At 33.5% G+C, this 20525-nt stretch overlaps 2 protein-coding genes across 2 annotated transcripts; one reads left to right on the forward strand and one right to left on the reverse strand.

The window, feature by feature from the left end:
* Positions 1 to 796: 796 nt before the first annotated feature.
* Positions 797 to 6489, reverse strand: LOC126968098 (general odorant-binding protein 72-like). The gene is made up of 5 exons (XM_050812918.1): positions 6435 to 6489; positions 6223 to 6298; positions 5679 to 5767; positions 5004 to 5115; positions 797 to 885 (listed from the first exon to the last, which is right to left on the reverse strand). The coding sequence occupies exons 2-5, from the start codon at positions 6296 to 6298 to the stop codon at positions 797 to 799; spliced, it is 366 nt and encodes a 121-aa protein (XP_050668875.1). The 5' UTR covers positions 6435 to 6489.
* A 4159-nt stretch (positions 6490 to 10648) lies between these two features.
* LOC126968102 (general odorant-binding protein 72) lies at positions 10649 to 19943 on the forward strand. The gene is made up of 5 exons (XM_050812922.1): positions 10649 to 10704; positions 14810 to 14885; positions 17755 to 17843; positions 18424 to 18535; positions 19803 to 19943. Exons 2-5 carry the CDS (start codon positions 14810 to 14812, stop codon positions 19889 to 19891), a joined length of 366 nt encoding a protein of 121 aa, XP_050668879.1. The 5' UTR covers positions 10649 to 10704; the 3' UTR covers positions 19892 to 19943.
* Positions 19944 to 20525: the final 582 nt, after the last annotated feature.

Below are 20525 nucleotides of genomic sequence, written 5' to 3' on the forward strand. Positions count from 1 at the left end.
AACAAATTTTGACGTATAATACAAATGGCTGCGAAAGAACCTACAATACTCTGAAGTTGAACTAATTTCGTTCGTTTTCTGTGTTATCTATACTTCAAGAATCAACGTAATAAAGTACACATTTTTTTTTTTGCAAATTGTTTCCCACCTATGTTGTCCACGAGGTTGTCATCATTTTAGAACCGCAGACTCTCGCTACATGGAAAACAGCGCCAAAATGGCAAATATCAAGCAGGCACAAAACACTTTGACAGCCGCCAGTCCAGTGATATATAGTAGAGGTCAGTAGTTAAATTTTAAATAATCTTGATCTATGGTACAGTTTTAATTTTAGAATATTAATTGTAAGTTTTTAATGTATTTATTTAGCAAGAACTATCCCTATTGGTAACTATAGCATAAACGATATTCTTAATGATACCACAGACTGGGAATGAAGTGAACATCCTCAGGTTCTTTAATTATTAATGTTTATTGTACGATATTATATTGTAATCAATTATTGATAGTTAAAAACTACAACCCATTCCAAAAGATATGCCTCAGACCTGAGAAAAACGGGCGCAAGAAACTCAGTGGGTAAAATAGGTGGTAGTTTTTGATGTTCAATAAGTGACTTGAATCCTATTTCGAATAAAAGTATTTGAATTCGAAAAAAAAATATTGAATTAAGTAATGCTTGATCACTGATGACATTAAATAAGAATGTTCATTTAGATACGAAACATAACTATTTATTGAAACCAATGTTAAGATAATAATTTCATTTATTTTTTCCCGGATATTGTTTAAATATTTAGGGAAAGATAAAGTTCTTAGGGTCGTAATCGTACATACATTTGGCCGTCCAATATGATGCTTCACATATATCCTTGTACTTCTTACCTGTAATGACAAACAAACATAAAAATTAAATAATAGCTTAAAAAATTTAAAAAAAAACGTTTATTTTATTGCCATTGCCAACTACTATGAACATAATCCATCAGTATTTAAAAACAATTCTACCTTTTCCTAACTCGGAAGAAATTCTCGTTAGAATAGAACAGACATGACTTTATACGCAAGAAAAAATATATTAAGCCACACCTTGACAATTTTATTTTTTTATTTTTTATGGAAAAGGAGAACAAACGAGCGCATGGGTTACCTGGTACCTGGTGTTAAGTAATCACCGCCGCCCACATTCTCTTGCTGCACCAGTGGAATCACAGGAGCGTTGTCGGCATTTAAGGAAGATGTACGCGCTTTTTTTTTTGAAGGTACCCATGTCGTATCGTCCCGGAAACACCGTACAAGGTATAAATAACAATAATATTAATAAAAATCTTGAAATCTTATTAAAATAAAACCCAAAATTATTAAGAAGAACAGTACCTACTCAGTAACATAGTTGTGCCAAAGAATATTATGTAATAACAATTAGTACAGGAGGCTCAGTCTGCTAAATCGAATCGGGAATCGGGAATCGAAATGGGGACTCTTGCGGCTGTATAGCCGCAATTGTATATAATTATTACTGTGTAATAAGGTGTAATTCAGATTGCACAGCGCTATAAACCTACATTTTTATTCACCTAGAAGTTACCTCTCTTTCTATCGCGTGACTCTTATCTCTTCTGACGACGTTACGGTTATCTTCTTTACCTAAAACTGTACCTAGCTAATACTAGGTCATCTTAAGAATAGTTTTTTTATTATATAAATACTTAGCTATGTAATCGTTATTTTAAATCAATATTCTTTCGTTGTCAAACCTAAATTAGTTGCAGATAGTAATGTATGCGTTGAAAGACCACATAGTCAACATTTTTTTTAGAGAGTAGGAAGTATTTAAATAGTTAAGTAGGTAGGTGTATACGACCATGACGCGAGGTAGACTTACACACGTCCTATATTATATAAACAATAACAAACGAGTTGTTTGCGGTCGGTTCTTGGTATAAGTTCGAAATAACGAGACACAACCTTATTGCACCTACTTAGTATAAGGTAATAAACAGGCTGTTATCATAAATGGCAATTATATAATAATAATGATCACTTTAATAGTAGATACATTGTTTCAGCGTCTTTAGGAAGCTTAAAAAATTTAGTTTTGGATCGCAATGACCTTTAATATACTTTGCTTATTTTATGTTTCTCCATCTTTACAATATCGGTCGGATGAAGTACCTAGGTAACAATAAACAAACAAGGCTCGCGCGTGCGTCACTGCCTGCTCGTGAGCACTCGTGAGTCCCCCCTACTGGATAGCCACGCTGGTGTGGCCGTCGCACGTACTTACGATTTCGATACCTACACGGGGAGTGAGACAGGCCTAGTTGTGTTAGTACATAAGACTACAATACAATATTGGTTATCAGTATCCCCATTACCGACTAAGTTAGACTAGTTTATTTTACCTGTATATATATAAGAATAAGTGTATTAAGTCTAAGAGCAAGTACATCGATTTTAATACTTGAGTCTATTAATTATTCATGGGCTTTCTGTCAGTGTAATGTTTCTACTTATTAATTTTAGTTGTTACATGACTACTCAAATATAAAGCAAAGCGTATAACCGTAATTTGTACAGCATTTGCGAAAACGTACAATTAACAGCTAATTAAAACAAAAATTAAAAAAAGAGAGATACCAAAACCAACATAATTAACGTTCTTATTTTTGCAAAATTATAATATCCTTCTCCTTGAACATATTTTAATCTTACTCTTCATACGTCATAATTCATCCGAGGTATCTTCATCAGACAGTAGCATCGATCGACAATACTAACGTCGATATCCATTAATTCCTTATACCAACCATGGTACTCCTCTGGAATTACTCTTTTGCAACAAAGTTTTTGCAAATCTGCTTTTTTTGCTTAAGTCATTGGCAGAGAATTGTTAAATATTACAGATAAATCTGGTGCAAGAATATTAGTCAAAGGCTTTAAAAGTATAACTGATATGCCCCAGAGATCATTTGTCGCCTTAGTCTTAATATATTTAAAAGCTTTTATAACATCAGAACCAGAAACAGGATCATATATAAAGATCTTATCACATTCAAGAATATTATCTTTAATAATGAAAGAGCCAAGTCTGGATCATCAGAGTTCAACGAATTTGTAGTGGAAGTATATGTGTAAAGAATGTTTAGAAAATTGTTGCAACTTCGTAATCCAACGTTACAGATCTGTTATCAATGTTTAAATGTAACTCAAAAAATTTGTGTTTCACCCTTCCGACTTCTTCATTTATTATTCTCCAAGTCGTTTTTATTACATTTCTTATATAAGACAAACGAGCAAGAGGCTCACGGGATGGGGAGTGGTGAGACAACCGCCCATGGACATCCGCATCAACAAGTGTCAAGAGATGCGTTGCCAGCCTTTACTTTGGTATGCTCTTTTATTTTTTCCTGGTAATTGATTCCACAAAGTGGCTGTGCGATAGTCTAGGAGTTTCTTGCAATACGCTCGGTTTTGGAATGCCAGCCGTCAACGTAATGCGGTATTTTTCATTTTTACGTAATGTCCGGTGGTGGGATTCGGCCGCTGGAATCAACCCGAACAGCTCCTTTGAGCACTCCCCGTTATAAATTCGATAGAAGATGCAGAGAGAACCCACATCCTTATGCAACGCCAAAAAACCAAACTGATCGGAGAAGACTAGTCGATGATTCGAGCCGCTCTTCGTTGTATGCGATCAAATGGAAGAAGCTGGTACTGGGGAGCACCCGTCCCTAGGTGAGAACAGTACTCCATGTGAGGCCGAATTTGCATCTTATATAGTTGCAGGCGGTGGTTTATAGTGAAGTACTGTTTCACCTTACTGAGTACCTACACCAAGCTTTTTAGAGGCCAGTTTGGTCATCTCTTCCAAGTAGCCAAGTATGCCGATACAGGCTGTGGCAGTTAGAGGAGTGATCTCGAATCGAGGAGAGACTTTTTAGCGGTGCACACACAAACTTATGTCGTTTTGCGGTTGAATAAGACAAAAATTTGCCGGCCCCATTAGGCGACTTTGCAATGCATAGCATCGATTTCAGACGCAAGTTTGTTCCGCTTTTTGTCGACGCTATCGCGTGACATGTTGACACGGCCGGTATAAGAAGCATACCCTGTTACTATACCATACGTTAGAACTATTGTTTATTTTATCTCGTATATACCTAGACTTAGCAATAGTGAAATCTTTCTTAAAAATTTTAGATAACCATCGTATATATTTATTGTTTGAACTCATCACTACAGTAACATACAATTTTTGCCTGTAACTAACTGCAGCCCACTAGCTAAAAACTATTGCATCAGTTTTGAAATCCGTCACTAATTTCATTCTAATATCTCATATAGCATATATCATCTATATAGCATTACCTCAATTATTGTCGAGTAGAAAGTACTATTTCGGTGAGGTATGATTTAATTCCATATTCGAGTGCTGCTAAGGAATTTTCACTAAAGCGAAAAACAGTTAAACTCCTGATCGTATTTTTTGCGTGTATATTAACAAAATGGGTATCAAAGAATTTTTCTGCTTGAAAAAGAGATTTATTGGGATAATTTGTTTTTTTTGTAGAAAAAACATTTAAAACGATGATATGTTGTAATACTTGTTTTTAGGTCTCAACTTTTATGAAAAAATTCTATTTTAGTGTTTTTTACCATTCACTATCTTTGTAACGCTGCATAATACTGCAAAGTGGTTTTTACCATTAGATAGTTCTCATTTTTTTAAGAAAAAGTGTATTTTTAACTCAGTTTTCCAAAAATCGATACTTAGTCGGTTTTACCATTAATACGACGTGCTATTCGGAGAAGACAGTTGCTGTAGTCTTTTAAATTATGCTTTATTTTTTTTACTTCTAGTCTCCAAACAACATAAACTTTATACCGTTTTGTGATTCTAGTAAGGATTTAAATCTCAATTTCAATTTGTCAAATATCAATAATTTCAAGTGAACTTGTGGGATGTTGCTAAGCTTCTATAAGTTATTTATTTAACTCACTGACATCCTTGCAGCTAGCAGCAGCCGCCTTCACAGCATCTCTCATGTCGACCGGGAACATTGTATCAACTTGCTTGATAACAGCATCATAGTTTAATTTATTGTTCTTTACCTATAACGAGGCTTGAGTAAATATGATTTACACTTTATACTGCCAAACTATATCTTCTACTTAAAGCACTTAAGATTCCTAGTACATACCAGGCGGATATGAAAAGTTTTGAAAATGTTTTATTGGCTAGTTTAATTATTGAGGAAGACGACATATGACGCTAGGCCCAAAAAGTTCAACAAAATCAACACAGTGGTATTTTTACCTTGCTTTTGTTCACATCCAATCTATGGAAATAATTTTGGTTGCGGTATTTCTAAGACATGGATTCAAAAATTTGTTAAGACTGACTCTTATTATTCTGGTTCAAGGCATTTTTCGCAGAGACGATCACTTACCACGCGACAAGTTAACCTGCAATCTATTTTGCCAATACTACACAATACTTTAGAAGAAATGAAATATTTAAAATATTTCCATTCAATTATTTAATGTTTTTCTTATTTTGTGGTTTTACGTCGCGTCCACTAGATTTTTAAGACTCCTCAACACAACACACAATAAAATATAACCACTTTCTCATCGAAAGATAATAGTTACTGAAATCATTCCTGAAATCTTACCACTTGCGTCATTGTGTAGATACATGCAATGTAACACATAACGTTTCTTTCTTCGATGAATTTGCCTTGCTCTATTTGACCAACTTGCTCTGCAAAGCAATACAAATTAGGCAAAGATTTATTATTATTATATTCAAAGGAAAAATCGAAAGAATTTATTTAAAATATATCAAATTTGACATGGGGTTCATAACCGTATTAATGTTAATAGTACATCTACAACTATGCGCATCCAATTGGCTGGCAATAAAAGTATAAGAAATATTAATTATTATTTAATTTACTAATTATGAAGTAGTTATTGCTTCTAAACCTAATTTTAAATTCAAACAAACTATTGTTATTCCATAGTTTTAAGTTTTAACTCTTATTAGCAGTCCCTATGACTGCATATTTTTTTGTTGTACAAACATCAAGCTATACTGGACTCTAAAACAAATGTAACGGCATTGCAATCTTGGATCATACGCCCTCCCACGTTATCTTGTATTAAACTTACAGTTTACAAAGATTAAATTTTATTTTAATAACATGCCTTAGCTACCTTCTGTAACGTCATTTTTTGGAATGCAAGATTTCTTCATTAATTTCCCAGAATTTTTGAGTTGTTGTCGCGTCATCTGAACATAAACGCACAATATTATAAAAATACAGATAGTTGTCAAAATTAACAAATTTTCACCTTTAAAACTATGTATTCTTAAATTATTTAATTCACTTCATTTGTAGATTAAGATGTGTAATGTAATAACTTACAGCAAATACACTCGCAAAACTTAATACAACATACACAAATATTTTTGTGGTATTCATTGTAAATGATAAAACAGTCAAAGTAACAAATGAAGTAGATTGAAAATTTGCGGTTTTTATAATGCTAGAAACTTAACGATAATTGAGAGATTTGCTGGAAATTATATGCAAACGATAAAAGTTAGTTATTAGTGTCTCATTTACATAATGTAAGTATGATATACAACGCCTACTTCATATACCATCGTAACAACCTACACAGGTAGATTAATTTCATAAAATCATATGTTATTGAGCTTGTCATACAGAATAATGTGACCGAAATCAAAATAATGACACATTGCCCATGTTAGAAGTAAATAATTATCCGGGCCTCGAATGAACCAAATTACCATGCTCATATTTGGAGGTGCCCATGTCGTTATCACCCTGGCAACACTACGCAAGTAAGCTCATTCCAAAGTTTGGTTGTACGTGGAAGAAAGTTCCATGCAAACCACACTGCAGAAGAACGCCAGACATCTAGATGGTCGGGATGATATCCAAATATGTGGCGTGTCGTGCAAAGGTTAAATTAGACGTCAGGAGTTAGGTCAAACTGGAATACTTCCCTTAACAAAATGCGAAGACAAATCAAATCAAATCAAATCAAGTCATTTAATTGCATAGATTGAGTGGGTACATTGGTGTTACATTATAATCATAGGTGTTAGCAATCTGCCGGGTAGGCATGCAAAAATAATATTTTACAATTCCTACTCTAAGTTTACCGTGAAAAACATACAACATAAAAATCAAATGATTCGTAAAGGTCTATCCACCATAATATAATAAACATGTGAAAAATAAAAATTGCTTACTAAAAATGTTAATTTGAAATATCTGAATTAACTTATTCTAATGACTATAGATTCATGTCTGTTAAATACTCTTTAACTGAATAATATTTCTTCGCCATTAAAAATTCCTTAATTTTATTTTTAAAAGAGTTAATATTTAAGTTTTGGTCCGCTAATGATGCTGGTAGTTTATGGTATAGCTGAGGAGCCATATTAAATATACTATTACCAAAAAGTGCCGTTGTATGCTGCGTGAAACATATTTTATTTTTTCTGCGTTTACTATCAGAGTAACTAAATAGTTGATCATTTGTTCTAATGAATACTAGCACTTCATATATATATATATATAGGCACGGGAAGTTAAGTATTTTAAATTTATCAAAATATGGTTTACAGGAATCAGTAGGGCTTAAATGAAATATAGCTCTTATACATTTTTTCTGACATTTAAAGACTCTATCCTTATCTGTGGAATTTCCCCAAAATATGATCCCGTACCGAATATTTGATGTGACATATGCGTTAAAAGCTACTAACACTGCGGACTGGTTTACTACTTTAGACAGCATGTTCAACGCAAATGAAAATGTATTTAGCTTCATGCACAAATTTTCAATATGTTTTCCAATTTAAGCAATCATCAATATGTAGGCCTAAAATTTTGTTTGTGTTATTTCAGATATTTTTTTACTTCTATAATTAATGTTCAATGCTATCTTATTGCGTCTATTTACAAATGTCATAACGCTAGTTTTGTCAAGATTTATGATTAAATTGTTACATGTCAACCAGTTTATAATATTGCCTATAGTATTATTAATGTCACTTTCAAAAGAATTTAAATTTTCACCTATAAATATCACTGTGCTGTCGTCAGCAAATAGAATCATCTCATGGTTGGTTACCGTAGGGAAATCATTTATATATGTTATGAACAACAATGGACCTAATATACTTCCCTGCGGTACTCCAGTGGTTGTACACATGAAGCGACGTCTCTACGCAGCGCCAAATAATCATCCGTTCACAGCACTGGATCTCTGAAAATTCAAAGAGCTCTGCTTTACACGTGGTTACCTGATTCGAGCTGATATTTACGAGGTCCAGAAATGAGAACAATATTCCATAAACAGCAGAATCTGCGGCTTAAAATACTGCCTTGCTCTGTTTGTGATCCCTTGTTCCGTTGCAATCGGCTTTGCCTTTCAGATGATGGCGGGATCGGCAATTAATCTTCCGACACTGGGGAAGGCATTCAGAGGAGTATTGTCGAAGAACGGCGACACGATAATTGGTGTTTTTAGTTACGCCAAACAACAAGTTTTCTGGGGGTTAAATTGAACAAGGTGTATTTTACTTCATTCCCCAACCTTTCCTTGAGAGGACTACTATAGAAGAACTAGTCTTCTGGTACTGGTCGACACTTTCCCGGGAGACATGCATGGTCCGTGTGTCCGGCATCACAGTACTGTCATCTGCAAAAATTTGCGAAAAATTCTTCGCACATCATAGCTTAAATCAATTAAGTCTTCCTTAAAGGCCGGCGAAACTCCTACGATTCTACTGGTGTTGTAAGAAAATTTAGGCGGTGGTAATCACTTTACACTAGGTGACATATATTTGAACTCTTTTTCCATAAAAAAAACCTGTATAATGTCTGACCTAAATATTAATGGATTTTACTATTTGGCTTCCGATGGGAGACATTGTAATGTACTAGGCAATAAATAAACTCTTCTTGAGACTGCATTTAAAGTCTCCTATGAGAAAGAACTCTGTGTGTGTTAACTCTGGTAATTTGCAATGTTACTAAATCAAGTATTTTGATTCTTTACTAATAATTTCCCAACCCACATACACAACAGTTGAAAGTAGTTGCCAGTCATTGAATTAGTAGTTACTTATACAGAAACATGATATGAACAATTTTATCTGTACAGCAGCACAAGCTCCTTCATGGTTGGCCAAATTTCGACAAAATTCGTCGAAATTAGAGCTGTTATCATAACGATCTCGTTATTACATTCAATTTTACTTATAAAAAAGCATATTATGTACTTTGTAAGAAATCATTATAAGTTCCGCACTTAATTCAGTTAACAATACGTTCCAAGCGCTAATTGATATCAGCATAAATTAATTATATCCTACACCGAACAAAACAGTCTCCAATATTGATTGTAGGGTGAATATGTTTATGAATTATTATAACCGCATAGTTTTCTTTTGTTAACTGATGATCTTAATCTATTCATCATCATATATATATTTAACAGAGTGCTTTCGTTTTTGTGAGAGGAATGGATGAACGGTATTTGGATGTTAATTAATTTTTAGTTATTTATAGTAAACTTTGTATTTATTAACTATTATTTGTGTAATATGTTTAGTTTGTAATTTATTCTTACTTTAATATTGTAATTGGCTTACGCCGTTTTATTAAAGTATAAATAAATAAATATAAATAGTGGTTGCAATAGGTACTGAGTCACTTATCGATAATCGACCACTATTTTTGATCAGCATAGAAATCAAAATAGAATTAATATTTTTACTACTGCTATTATCACTTCAATGAGAATTATATTACACTAATAGTATGAACTGTTTCTGTATTAAGACATAAAATTGATTCATACATAAATCATATCTGCATACAAAAAAAAAACATTTCAAACTTCTATTGCAGCATTCATAGTAAAACGCTTAACTAAATATTAAATTAATTTAAAAGTGTTTTAAGCCTATCTGACGTTCCATAAAATTCTTTATTTATAATCGTTTGCTGAACTTCCGATAAGTGATATGCCTCTATCGTATGCAATGCTACCATTTCGGAGAAAAAAAACGTCAATGTATTGATCGTAAATAATTCGTGTTTTAGTTCTAATATTCGATGTAATATAAATACCATCTATTAACAAGCGTTTATTAATGACATTTTAATCCTCTGATACCTTCGTCATGAATTCTTTTTCATTAGGCTCTGTACCTATAGGTACTATATAAGTTATATTAATATTTTTTTATATTATATAAATGTCATTTCATGTTATTTAAGTAGGTAATATATCACAAGAATTCCCATGGCTTGGATAAGCGTTAAGTTTATATTAAATTATTTGATATTCCTAATTGTTGATTAAAACTAAATAAATATATATATAAACTCCGAAGTTATTAAAACTCTATTAGAATATTTATTTTATCTGAAAACATATTAAAAAACTTAAGTTAACAATTTTTTTTTAATTCTTCGCGAATTATTGTCACCATACAATTCTTGATTGGGTGTTAAACTCACTCTGTTATTAAACAATGATCAACCATTCATATAAGTGACTGAATGGAAATAGGCTTCAAAGTTAAAGGCGATGTCCATTTTACTGGTTCTATCAAAAATTTTTGTACTTTTTATTATTTGCAATGCGGTAAGTATGTATACCTGATCTATTTTATAAATTTATAAAAAAAAATTAACGCTACGAGCAGAAATCATCTTTAAAGTGAATGCTTCATCTATACATATAAATATAATTGAAGTGTCTGTTTGTAATATTGAAATAACCGTTTTTAATACATGTATATGAATATACGGTACATACACCAAAATAACATTTTTTACAATTTATGTCTGACTGTTTGTTCCTCTTTTATTAGCAGGTAGCTGATGTAATAAGGAGTAACTTAGGCTACATTTATTTTAGAAAAATAAAGTAATGTCAAAGAAACGGTCTAATTCTAAAAATAATTTATATGGCAAAACAACGTTTGCCGGGTCAGCTATTTAAATATAAAACCGTCACTTTCTTTTTCATTTTGACAGTAAAGACAGCATAATAAAACATTAACTTTATGGATACTGTCTGCAACCAGCGGTTAATTCTATTATTTATTAGATTATTTTAATTTACATATTATAATGTTGGATGAGTATGATTAAAAGTGTCTTCCCCTTAATGGTCTTGCTATTAAAATTTAAAAATGAAATTTTGATTTTACGGTTAGCCGTCAAGTGTGCTTGTATTAATATACTCAACTATAGTTGAAAACGATTAAGCTAGTATACTAGGTATTCAAAGAAAACAGACATTTATTTATATCTATCTATATATATAAAAATTAATTGCTGTTCGTTAGTCTCGCTAAAACTCGAGAACGGTTGGACCGATTTAGCTAATTTTGGTCTTGAATTATTCGTGGAAGTCCAGAGAAGGTTTAAAAGGTGAATAAAAATGAAAATGCTCGGAATTAAATAAAAACAACAATTTTGTTTTTCGTTTGAAATGTCCCCCGTCGTTCAGAAATCAAATTTAAGGATAGTTTAAAATGAATAACTTACTACAATTTATATCTTTCTAACTTTCTCAGGAGGTAAAAAATAAACTTTATAATGTTCTGTATATAAAAATTAATTTTATATACAGAACAACGTCTGTCGGATCAGCTAGTATATAATAAAAAGGCACCTGGAAGAGATCGATAATTAGCAATAAGGCCGCCTAATAATGGAAGCACAAATTATTATTGTTCAAAGTAACCTCCCGAATTCCAACCAATCTTAACCAATCCAATACAAAATAAACTCACAATATCTTTTCTTCTTCTTGGTCGCGTTCTTCATTTCTGAAGGTCGTGTCCGTACTTCAAAGTTTTCGTAACGTTGGTCACTAAAGCCTTCCACTCCATTTGGTCCTCGGCTTTCCTTATTGTGGTCGTAAGTGGTAGACCAGTGAGTGTCTTGATCTGGTCCGACTAGCGGCTAGGTGATCGTCCGCGTGGTCTTTTGGTCCTCCGCTTTCCTTATTGTGGTCGTAAGTGGTAGACCAGTGAGTGTCTTGATCTGGTCCGACTAGCGGCTAGGTGATTGTCCGCGTGGTCTTTTGGTCCTCGGCTTTCCTTATTGTGGTCGTAAGTGGTAGACCAGTGAGTGTCTTGATCTGGTCCGACTAGCGGCTAGGTGATTGTCCGCGTGGTCTTTTGGTCCTCGGCTTTCCTTATTGTGGTCGTAAGTGGTAGACCAGTGAGTGTCTTGATCTGGTCCGACTAGCGGCTAGGTGATTGTCCGCGTGGTCTTTTGGTCCTCGGCTTTCCTTATTGTGGTCGTAAGTGGTAGACCAGTGAGTGTCTTGATCTGGTCCGACTAGCGGCTAGGTGATTGTCCGCGTGGTCTTTTGGTCCTCGGCTTTCCTTATTGTGGTCGTAAGTGGTAGACCAGTGAGTGTCTTGATCTGGTCCGACTAGCGGCTAGGTGATTGTCCGCGTGTTCTTTTGGTCCTCGGCTTTCCTTATTGTGGTCGTAAGTGGTAGACCAGTGAGTGTCTTGATCTGGTCCGACTAGCGGCTAGGTGATCGTCCGTGTAGTCTTTTGCTCTCCACCTTGCCAATGACTATCAGTTTGTCTAAATTACTGGGAAGGCATCGAGCAATGTGGCCAAAATACCCCAATATCTTTTGTTAGCAGACTTTGGGCTATCAAGGAGCATTGGCACTACCAATACGAAGTTTCTCCAGGATTGTGATTTTTGTTCTCTTAGCCGTACACGGTATTCGAAGCATCCTTCTCTAACTCACATCTCAAATGCGTCAATCGTTTTCCTCTCGGCCGCTCGAATCATCCACGCTTCAGATCCATAGAGTAACACTAAGAAGACTAAGGTAGTCACGAGTCTCTTTTTGGCTGTATTAGACATTTTCCTGCTTTACCATTACAATATATTTTAATCTATGATAATACCTACATACCATAGCTACAGCTACTAAGCTGCGAACACGTCGGAAAAAATAGCGGTTAACTGTTAACCTCTATTTTCAGCGACGCACGCACTGTATAACAAAATGACATACATATCGCGAGTGTGACACGTAGCTTATCGTGCACACTAAAGTTAAAATCCTGGCCTATTATCATGCGTTGCCAAACACCAAGACGCTCTATCTAAACGTATAATCTATCTAAGCTTTTCAATGTTATCCAATGCTTGTGTAACAACAAAAGTATAAGCAATTTAGTAAATCACATTAATAAAAATCCCTATTAATATTATAAATGTGAATGTTTGTTTGCTGCGCTGGAGCTACTGAACCGATTTTGATGAAATTTGGTACAGCAATAGTCTAGAACTTGGGAAGAGACTACATTTTATCCCGGAAAAATCCATGGGTTTTGCGAGATTTGTGAAAAACTGAAATTAACGTCGATGCGCTATATAACAATAGGTAGGTAATATTAGTTTGCCATAGCAATCTTCCTCGAAATAAGATTCATATAATATGTTGGAAACGGGAGCGAAAACGGGAACCGGAACTAGAAGAGGACATGAGATAATCTTCAATTCCAAACTTGCATATTATTTTTAATAACAAAGAAACAACCGACTTCAAAATCACTATTCCAAAACAATGGATATAATATGCACTAAAAAGTATAAAAATATTGCGTATTTTTATACAATATAATTCTAGTTACGATTATTGTAATTTTTGGAATCGGTGTCCTTCCGCCGCGACCCGCTCTAGCTTCTCGCCTCCTCACGACACAAGCACATCTCACGTATAACAATGTATGTAATTACAAGCCTATCTTGGATGACGGCGACTCCAAAAATTTCAATAATCGTAACTAGAATTAGATCGTATAAAAATACGCAATTATTTTTATACTTTTGGTGCATATTGTGTCTATTGTTTTGGAATAGTGTTTTTGAAGTCGGTTGTTTTTGTTTTTAATTTTTTTTTTCTGATTTTTAGTGAATTTGAAGTTCACTAACTAACAACAAAAATATGTGCAGATATACTAAATTTATCAATGCAGCAATGAACGTAAGCGCTTAATTGAAGAGTTCCGTTACTTTAATCCTTTAAGAAGTATATCCTTTCCAATAAAAAAAGAACCATCGAAATCGGTTGGCGTGATATTGAGTTATTCGTAAATTTATTATCCAATTTGCTATACGTATGTATATGATCTGGACCAAATTACAATGGGACCACACGGGAAGCACCAGCTTTCAAATAAAAAAAGAATTATCAAAATCGGTTCACCCAGTCGAAAGTTTTGAGGTTTTTTTTTATGTTTGTACATAAAAAAAAAACGACAAATTGAGAACCTCCTCCGTTTTTGAAGTAGGTTAAAAACCCTTTATCTACGCGGACGAAGTCGCGAGCGTCAGCTACTAATATCTCTTATTTAAAAATCTTATTTTTCAAATTGAATAATGTAATAATTTTATCAAATTAATGTATTGTCATCGGTCCTCGATAAATTTACGAAGTTTGAACGAAATCTGGCCGTTTAAAGTTTCGGTTACAAACTAATATACATACAGGTGATGAAGCTAATAAAAAGCGTCTAAAAAAGCCAGCTGAGTTTCTTGAGCCGATTCTTCTCAGGTCTGAGGCAGTCTATTTTGAATGAGTGTAGTTTACAACGTTCAATATGTGATTTTGAATCCTATTTTGAATTAAATTATAAATATACATTATCTTAATCTGTAATCTTTAACTTCAATGCTTTTAATAACACTATTATTTCAGATGACGATGAAACAAATCAAATCTACAGGGAAAATGATGAGGAAATCTTGTCAGCCGAAGAATAATGTTGAAGATGGTAATGTAACTCACTAGTATCTATTTGTTTAGATTTTAATATTTCGTGATAAATATAAATGAGTACACACTCGATAATATTGTAGTATATGTTAAGTTTACTCAATAGTTTTTATAATAATCCTTAAATTAATATGTGATGCGAGAACTTCAGCTTTCATATTAAGACCATTGCATGCAAATAACAATATTGTATATTGTATTAAAAAGAGCGCAAAAAAATAATTCTGGGAGAGTTTCTTGGGCCCATTCTTCTCTCTCAGAGTGTTATTTGTTTCCGAAACGGTAGTAGTGTCTAGTATATTAGAAATGACATCAGAATGAATTCTAAAGGAAACAATTTTGAGAAATTAATGTAATTTTATGCCCCTTTTTAGGTACACAGAGAATAAGTACCGTAAGTGAAAACGATAAACATTGTAACATTCATTACAAACAAAATGTAATACTTAATTAACTAATATTTTTAACAATAATAAATAAAAGTCATATAAATTGCAGATGACAAAATTCATAACTAAAACTAATACGATAAAATAAGTCGATTCTCAGTCAGTCAGATATCGATGTATGAAAAAACCGCATTAATGTCATAGAAACATTTAAAAAAATATGAATTATGGTGGAATTACGACCTGTGAAGAACCTCCAGTTCACTTATCCTGATTATATCAACCCGCCCAAACTGGCTTAACCATGGATTGAATACTCACAGTCCAGCCTACTCTATTATATCTGGATATCATGAGTTATTCTTCTCCCACGATGAAGGCACTTTGCGCTAAGAGTTACATAAACGACCCAACAACTTCAGACTACCAAAATATTCGGGTAAGCATGATATTAAGGAAAATTCAAAGATTCATAGAGTGGCTTTGAGTTTCTTGTATGTTAATCTCACGAGCTCTACTATTTCCGAACATATGGTATATTCAGTAATTAAAAAGAAATCTATTTATTGACGATTCAAAAGCGATTACTTTAAGCCGAATTGAAAAAAGTTTGTTTGACTTTGACTTTTGACATTAATTGTAAGGGTATAATCGCTTCTGTTTTTGGCAAATCAGAACAATTCACAACAGTGTCGCAACAGAACAATACACAAATGTTCTGTTGTCAATAAATAAATGACTATACATAAACAAAGAGGTAACGAAAAGCGTTCTCGGAGCAATATAAGGTATTATGGACATGCATATACCATGCTGTTAAGAATTTTCATCCGATGAAATTTTATAAAAGAAAAGACAACGGGCATCCAAGTTTCTGATTGCGGTGATGACGATTGCAAAATTGCTTATTCTGGATCATATAGTTAAACAACTCAAACGATCCTCAAACGAGGATAAGATATCGCATTTAACATCAGGTTGACAGAGTTCGTATCATTTTCATAAAAAAATACATCCATAATATGTGAAAATTTCAATTTATCACGGTCCATGAGGTATAATAGCCTGATGACAGTTTTTACCCTTTGGGTGCGTCACCCTAACAACAGTTTTTTATAAGAATATAAGGGACAAGATGAGCAGGACGTTGAGTTGATGGTAATTAATACGCCCATTACAATGCAGTGCCTTCAGACCGAAGCACAATAATGCTTTCATATTACTGCTTCAAGGCAGAAATAGGCGCCGTTGTGGTACCCATAATCTAGCAGGCATCCTGTGCACTAGTCTAGTCTCCCACTCGTAGATCTTATCTAGTCACTACCTTTTTCCTTGTTTTCAATACTTGTTGTTTACAGTAGTGTGTTTAAACTTAGAATAAGCGTTATTATTAATAAGTGTTTAAGTATCTAATTACTCTGTTCTCTATCAAACAGATATAATGAATGCTTCGTTAGAGGGAAGAAAGATACATAAATTAAATTTGAAAACAAAATTTATGAACGATGCGGAACTCGAACCCCACTTCTGGGATTAAGTGCGGGTTATCACATTAAAAAACTAACAAATTGTTTAGATTTGAAAGAACGACATCTTAAGTCAATTTCCTAATATGCAAATATTGTGGTTGAGCAGGCTATCAATTGTAAAGAAGATCCTGTAGATGAAGCCACAACCTGAGAGCCGAACAGAGCATACCAAGATTTATCAAACATACGTCACTACCCGAACGGTAAGCCCAGTGGAAAGAACGCTCGCGCGGAACGTGAGAGGTCACGCGTTGGAGCCTCTTATCGTTCATAAATTTTGTTTTCAAATTTAATTTGTGTAATTAATCCCAGAAGTTAGGTTAGGTTGGGGGTACTTTAAAAAAATAACAAATTGGAAGAAAGATAACCTCCAAATATTTCAGACATGCTCATTACTTACCAATCACGGACTAGTAAAAAAAGAAGGACTCTGCGCCGTGATATTAGCAAGTGAAGCACCTTTATGCTAGTGTGTGTGCGGTTACGGGGTAAAAGGCATAAAAGGCATTTATTTTCTCAAAATTGATTCCTTTAGAATTCTTTTTGATGTCATTTCTAATACTACTAGATACTACTACCGCTTCGGAAACAAATGGCGCTCTGAGAGAGAAGAAGCGGCACAAGAAACTCTCCCAGCATTCTTTTTTTTTTTATATATTTGGTATACTAGTTACACAATTTTTTCTCCCTTAGATAATCATATATCAATAAATACTTTAATATTATTGTTTTTACACTTTTTCACAACGCACAACGGCATTTTTAAAATATTTTATTGAGACGCAAACTGATCTGTTACATACGATGGCAAATCTAATAATGGCGGCCGATCGGCTTGTATTAGTGTAAGTGTATGCGTGGGGCTATGTATTTACACGTTTACCAGCTTATTTTGGTGCCTCACTGTTATGACACGGAGTCCTTATTTTTTACTCGTGTAATATTTCAGAAAAGATTGATGTGATATCAGATGGCGTATTTTTAGAAGAAAAGGAAGTTATGTGTTACATCGCCTGTATCATGAAGATGGCAAATACTGTAAGATTTATTTTGCTTGCTTTATCTGTTACGCCTTGTTTGGGAAACGATTTTGAATAGCAACAAATAGGCACTAAAAATTTGCTGTCAAACATATTGAACAGCCTGTCCAGTGGTATTTATATCTACAGTGCGATAAGTCCAAAAGAGCAATTCGTCATGTTGGTCAGATCATTTATAATATAAATTTTTGAAGTTATTTTTGTTTTGCTAAAGAATTATAGCTGCTTATACGTGCCTATATCAATCAGTACACGGACACTGTTTTGTGTGATCTTATTTAGTTTATTTGTTAAATTCGATAAATCGAGTTGTTGACGTTCAAGTTAATACCTACCTTTATTTATTTTTTCGAGAGTATTACATGAACAAAACGATATGATAATTATGACTTTCTAAAATACCTATTCTATAATACTAAAAGTAATTTTCAATGAAAAAATTCAATCGATTAAGGAGCATGTTATTTAGTGAAGAGAAATAAATGAGGTGGACATTTTTACATTCAAATGTTCCACGTGATTAAAAAGAGTGAGGATTTGGTGTCGCTTGTAACTAAATAACCACTTAATAATTTTAGATTAAGAACGGTAAACTGAATTACGAAGCGGCCATGAAGCAGGCTGACTTGCTTCTTCCAGACGAAATAAAGGAACCGACAAAGGCGGCCATTACGGCCTGCAGAAAAGTTCGTGAGTATATACGCATTGAATAATATAAATAAAAGTCTGAATTAAACATTTACACAGTATTTGTCACGCATAAAGCCGGTTTTCCAACGCGAGCGGAGCGGACCTATTAAGGACTCCGTTCAAATCGCAAGAGTAAAACTGATACTTGTGTATCCACCAACAAATAGTCGAACGGAAAGGATTCAGCGAGCCGAAAGAGTTGAAACGAACTCTCTCAAGCTGCTTTTCCATCGCAAGCGGTGCGGACCTATTAAATACTCCGTTCAACTCGCAAGAGTAAAACTGATACTATTTAATATCTGGCATTATTTTTTTCTTACATTCTCTTTCATTTCCCATGGCTTTCATCCTACTATTATTTTTTTGGTTTCCAAAATGATCGACCCTGGTGAAATTTGCTTGAGTAAATTCCATAAATTTTGTCTCAAATTAAAAACTTGCATATGTTGAAAGTAATAGGTATAAATGAAATACTTTTTCAATTGTGGGTATTTATATCGGGATGTTTTGCATATTTTGCTTTCAATCTATTTAAAATGTATTTTATTGGGTAACGCGAGAATTATTAAATTATTATCCGAAGTGAATAAAACAGTGTCAACTCTTGTCTCTTCCCCACTATATTATTAAATAGATGATTATATTATATTATAATACTAGCTGACCCAGCAAACGTTGTGTTGCCAATTAAGGTAATAAAAAAACCCAATAATTAAATTAGATGACGGCCGATTCTCAGACCTACCAAATATATCGTTTATAAAATGTATCGTACTACAATTAATATTGTATTCGATTGCCATCTTGCAACCCTATAGCGGTGTTTTGGATGGAACAGAATAATATATAAATCGCGATACAAAAATAGTTGTAGATCGTAGAAGGGCAAAAATGAAGTTGTATGTATTTTTCAATACTGAATCATAATAAAATAAAATTTAAACAAATGTCAAAAAAATAAAAAAAAATAAAAATTTGTGGTTGTGGGTGGGTCACCCTTGTCATTTAGGGGTACGAATAGATGTTGGCCGATTCTCAGACCTACCATCGAGTAGGGTGCATATCGATGCACACAAATTTTCATACAAATCGGTTCAGCCGTTTGGGAGGAGTTTGGCAACAAACACCGGGAAACGAGAATTTTATATATAATATTAAATTAAATATAAATACGAAAGTCGAAATTACTTAGGATAATTTGAATTCTAGAAAAAGAAACATACCTATTATATTATAATCTCATGAGAACTCATAATTTATATTCCAGCGGACTCCTACAAAGATTTGTGCGAGGCATCATTTCACGTCACTAAATGCATTTATAAGGAAAACCCAAGCGTATTCTTCTTTCCCTGATTGAAATTTGAGTAATAATAATAAGAATGTTAATATTTAATTTATATAAGACTAAAATAAAAAGTGATGTAACATTTAAATATTGTTTTATTTTGATATATCTATAAAATATATATATTGTTATAATATAATGTTATGTAGCCATCATTCCCATTTTCCTATGATTATCTGCATGAACTAGTTCTTGCTGGAAACGCTCCTGAGATTCCTCTTATGTTGTAAGAGCATCGGAGACGGTGATTACTTTGATCAGATAACCCTCTTGTTAGTTCTTCTCATTCCATTATTTAGAAAACAGTGCAAAAATGCAAGGATATTTCAGGCTATGAGATCGCTGTTACGTAAAGTACCTTCAATAAAAGTAATTTGTATAAAAATAGTAGCAATACAAGTTGCCAGCGCATCCCTACTAAGATTATAAATGTGAATATACGCTTTCACGCCTAAACCACTCAAACGATTTCGATGAAATTTAATACAGAGATAGAAGAGAGTCTTGAAAAGGACATATGCTACCTTTTTTTGCGAAAAAATTAATGGAGAGGTTGAAATAGGGGATGAAAATTCGTATGTATGGAAATTCAAACAACGTCACGCTTTCACGTCTAACTCTGAATTCGATTTTGATTATATT

Source organism: Leptidea sinapis, chromosome 14 (assembly GCF_905404315.1).
Source record: "Leptidea sinapis chromosome 14, ilLepSina1.1, whole genome shotgun sequence".
NCBI lineage: Eukaryota > Metazoa > Arthropoda > Insecta > Lepidoptera > Pieridae > Leptidea > Leptidea sinapis.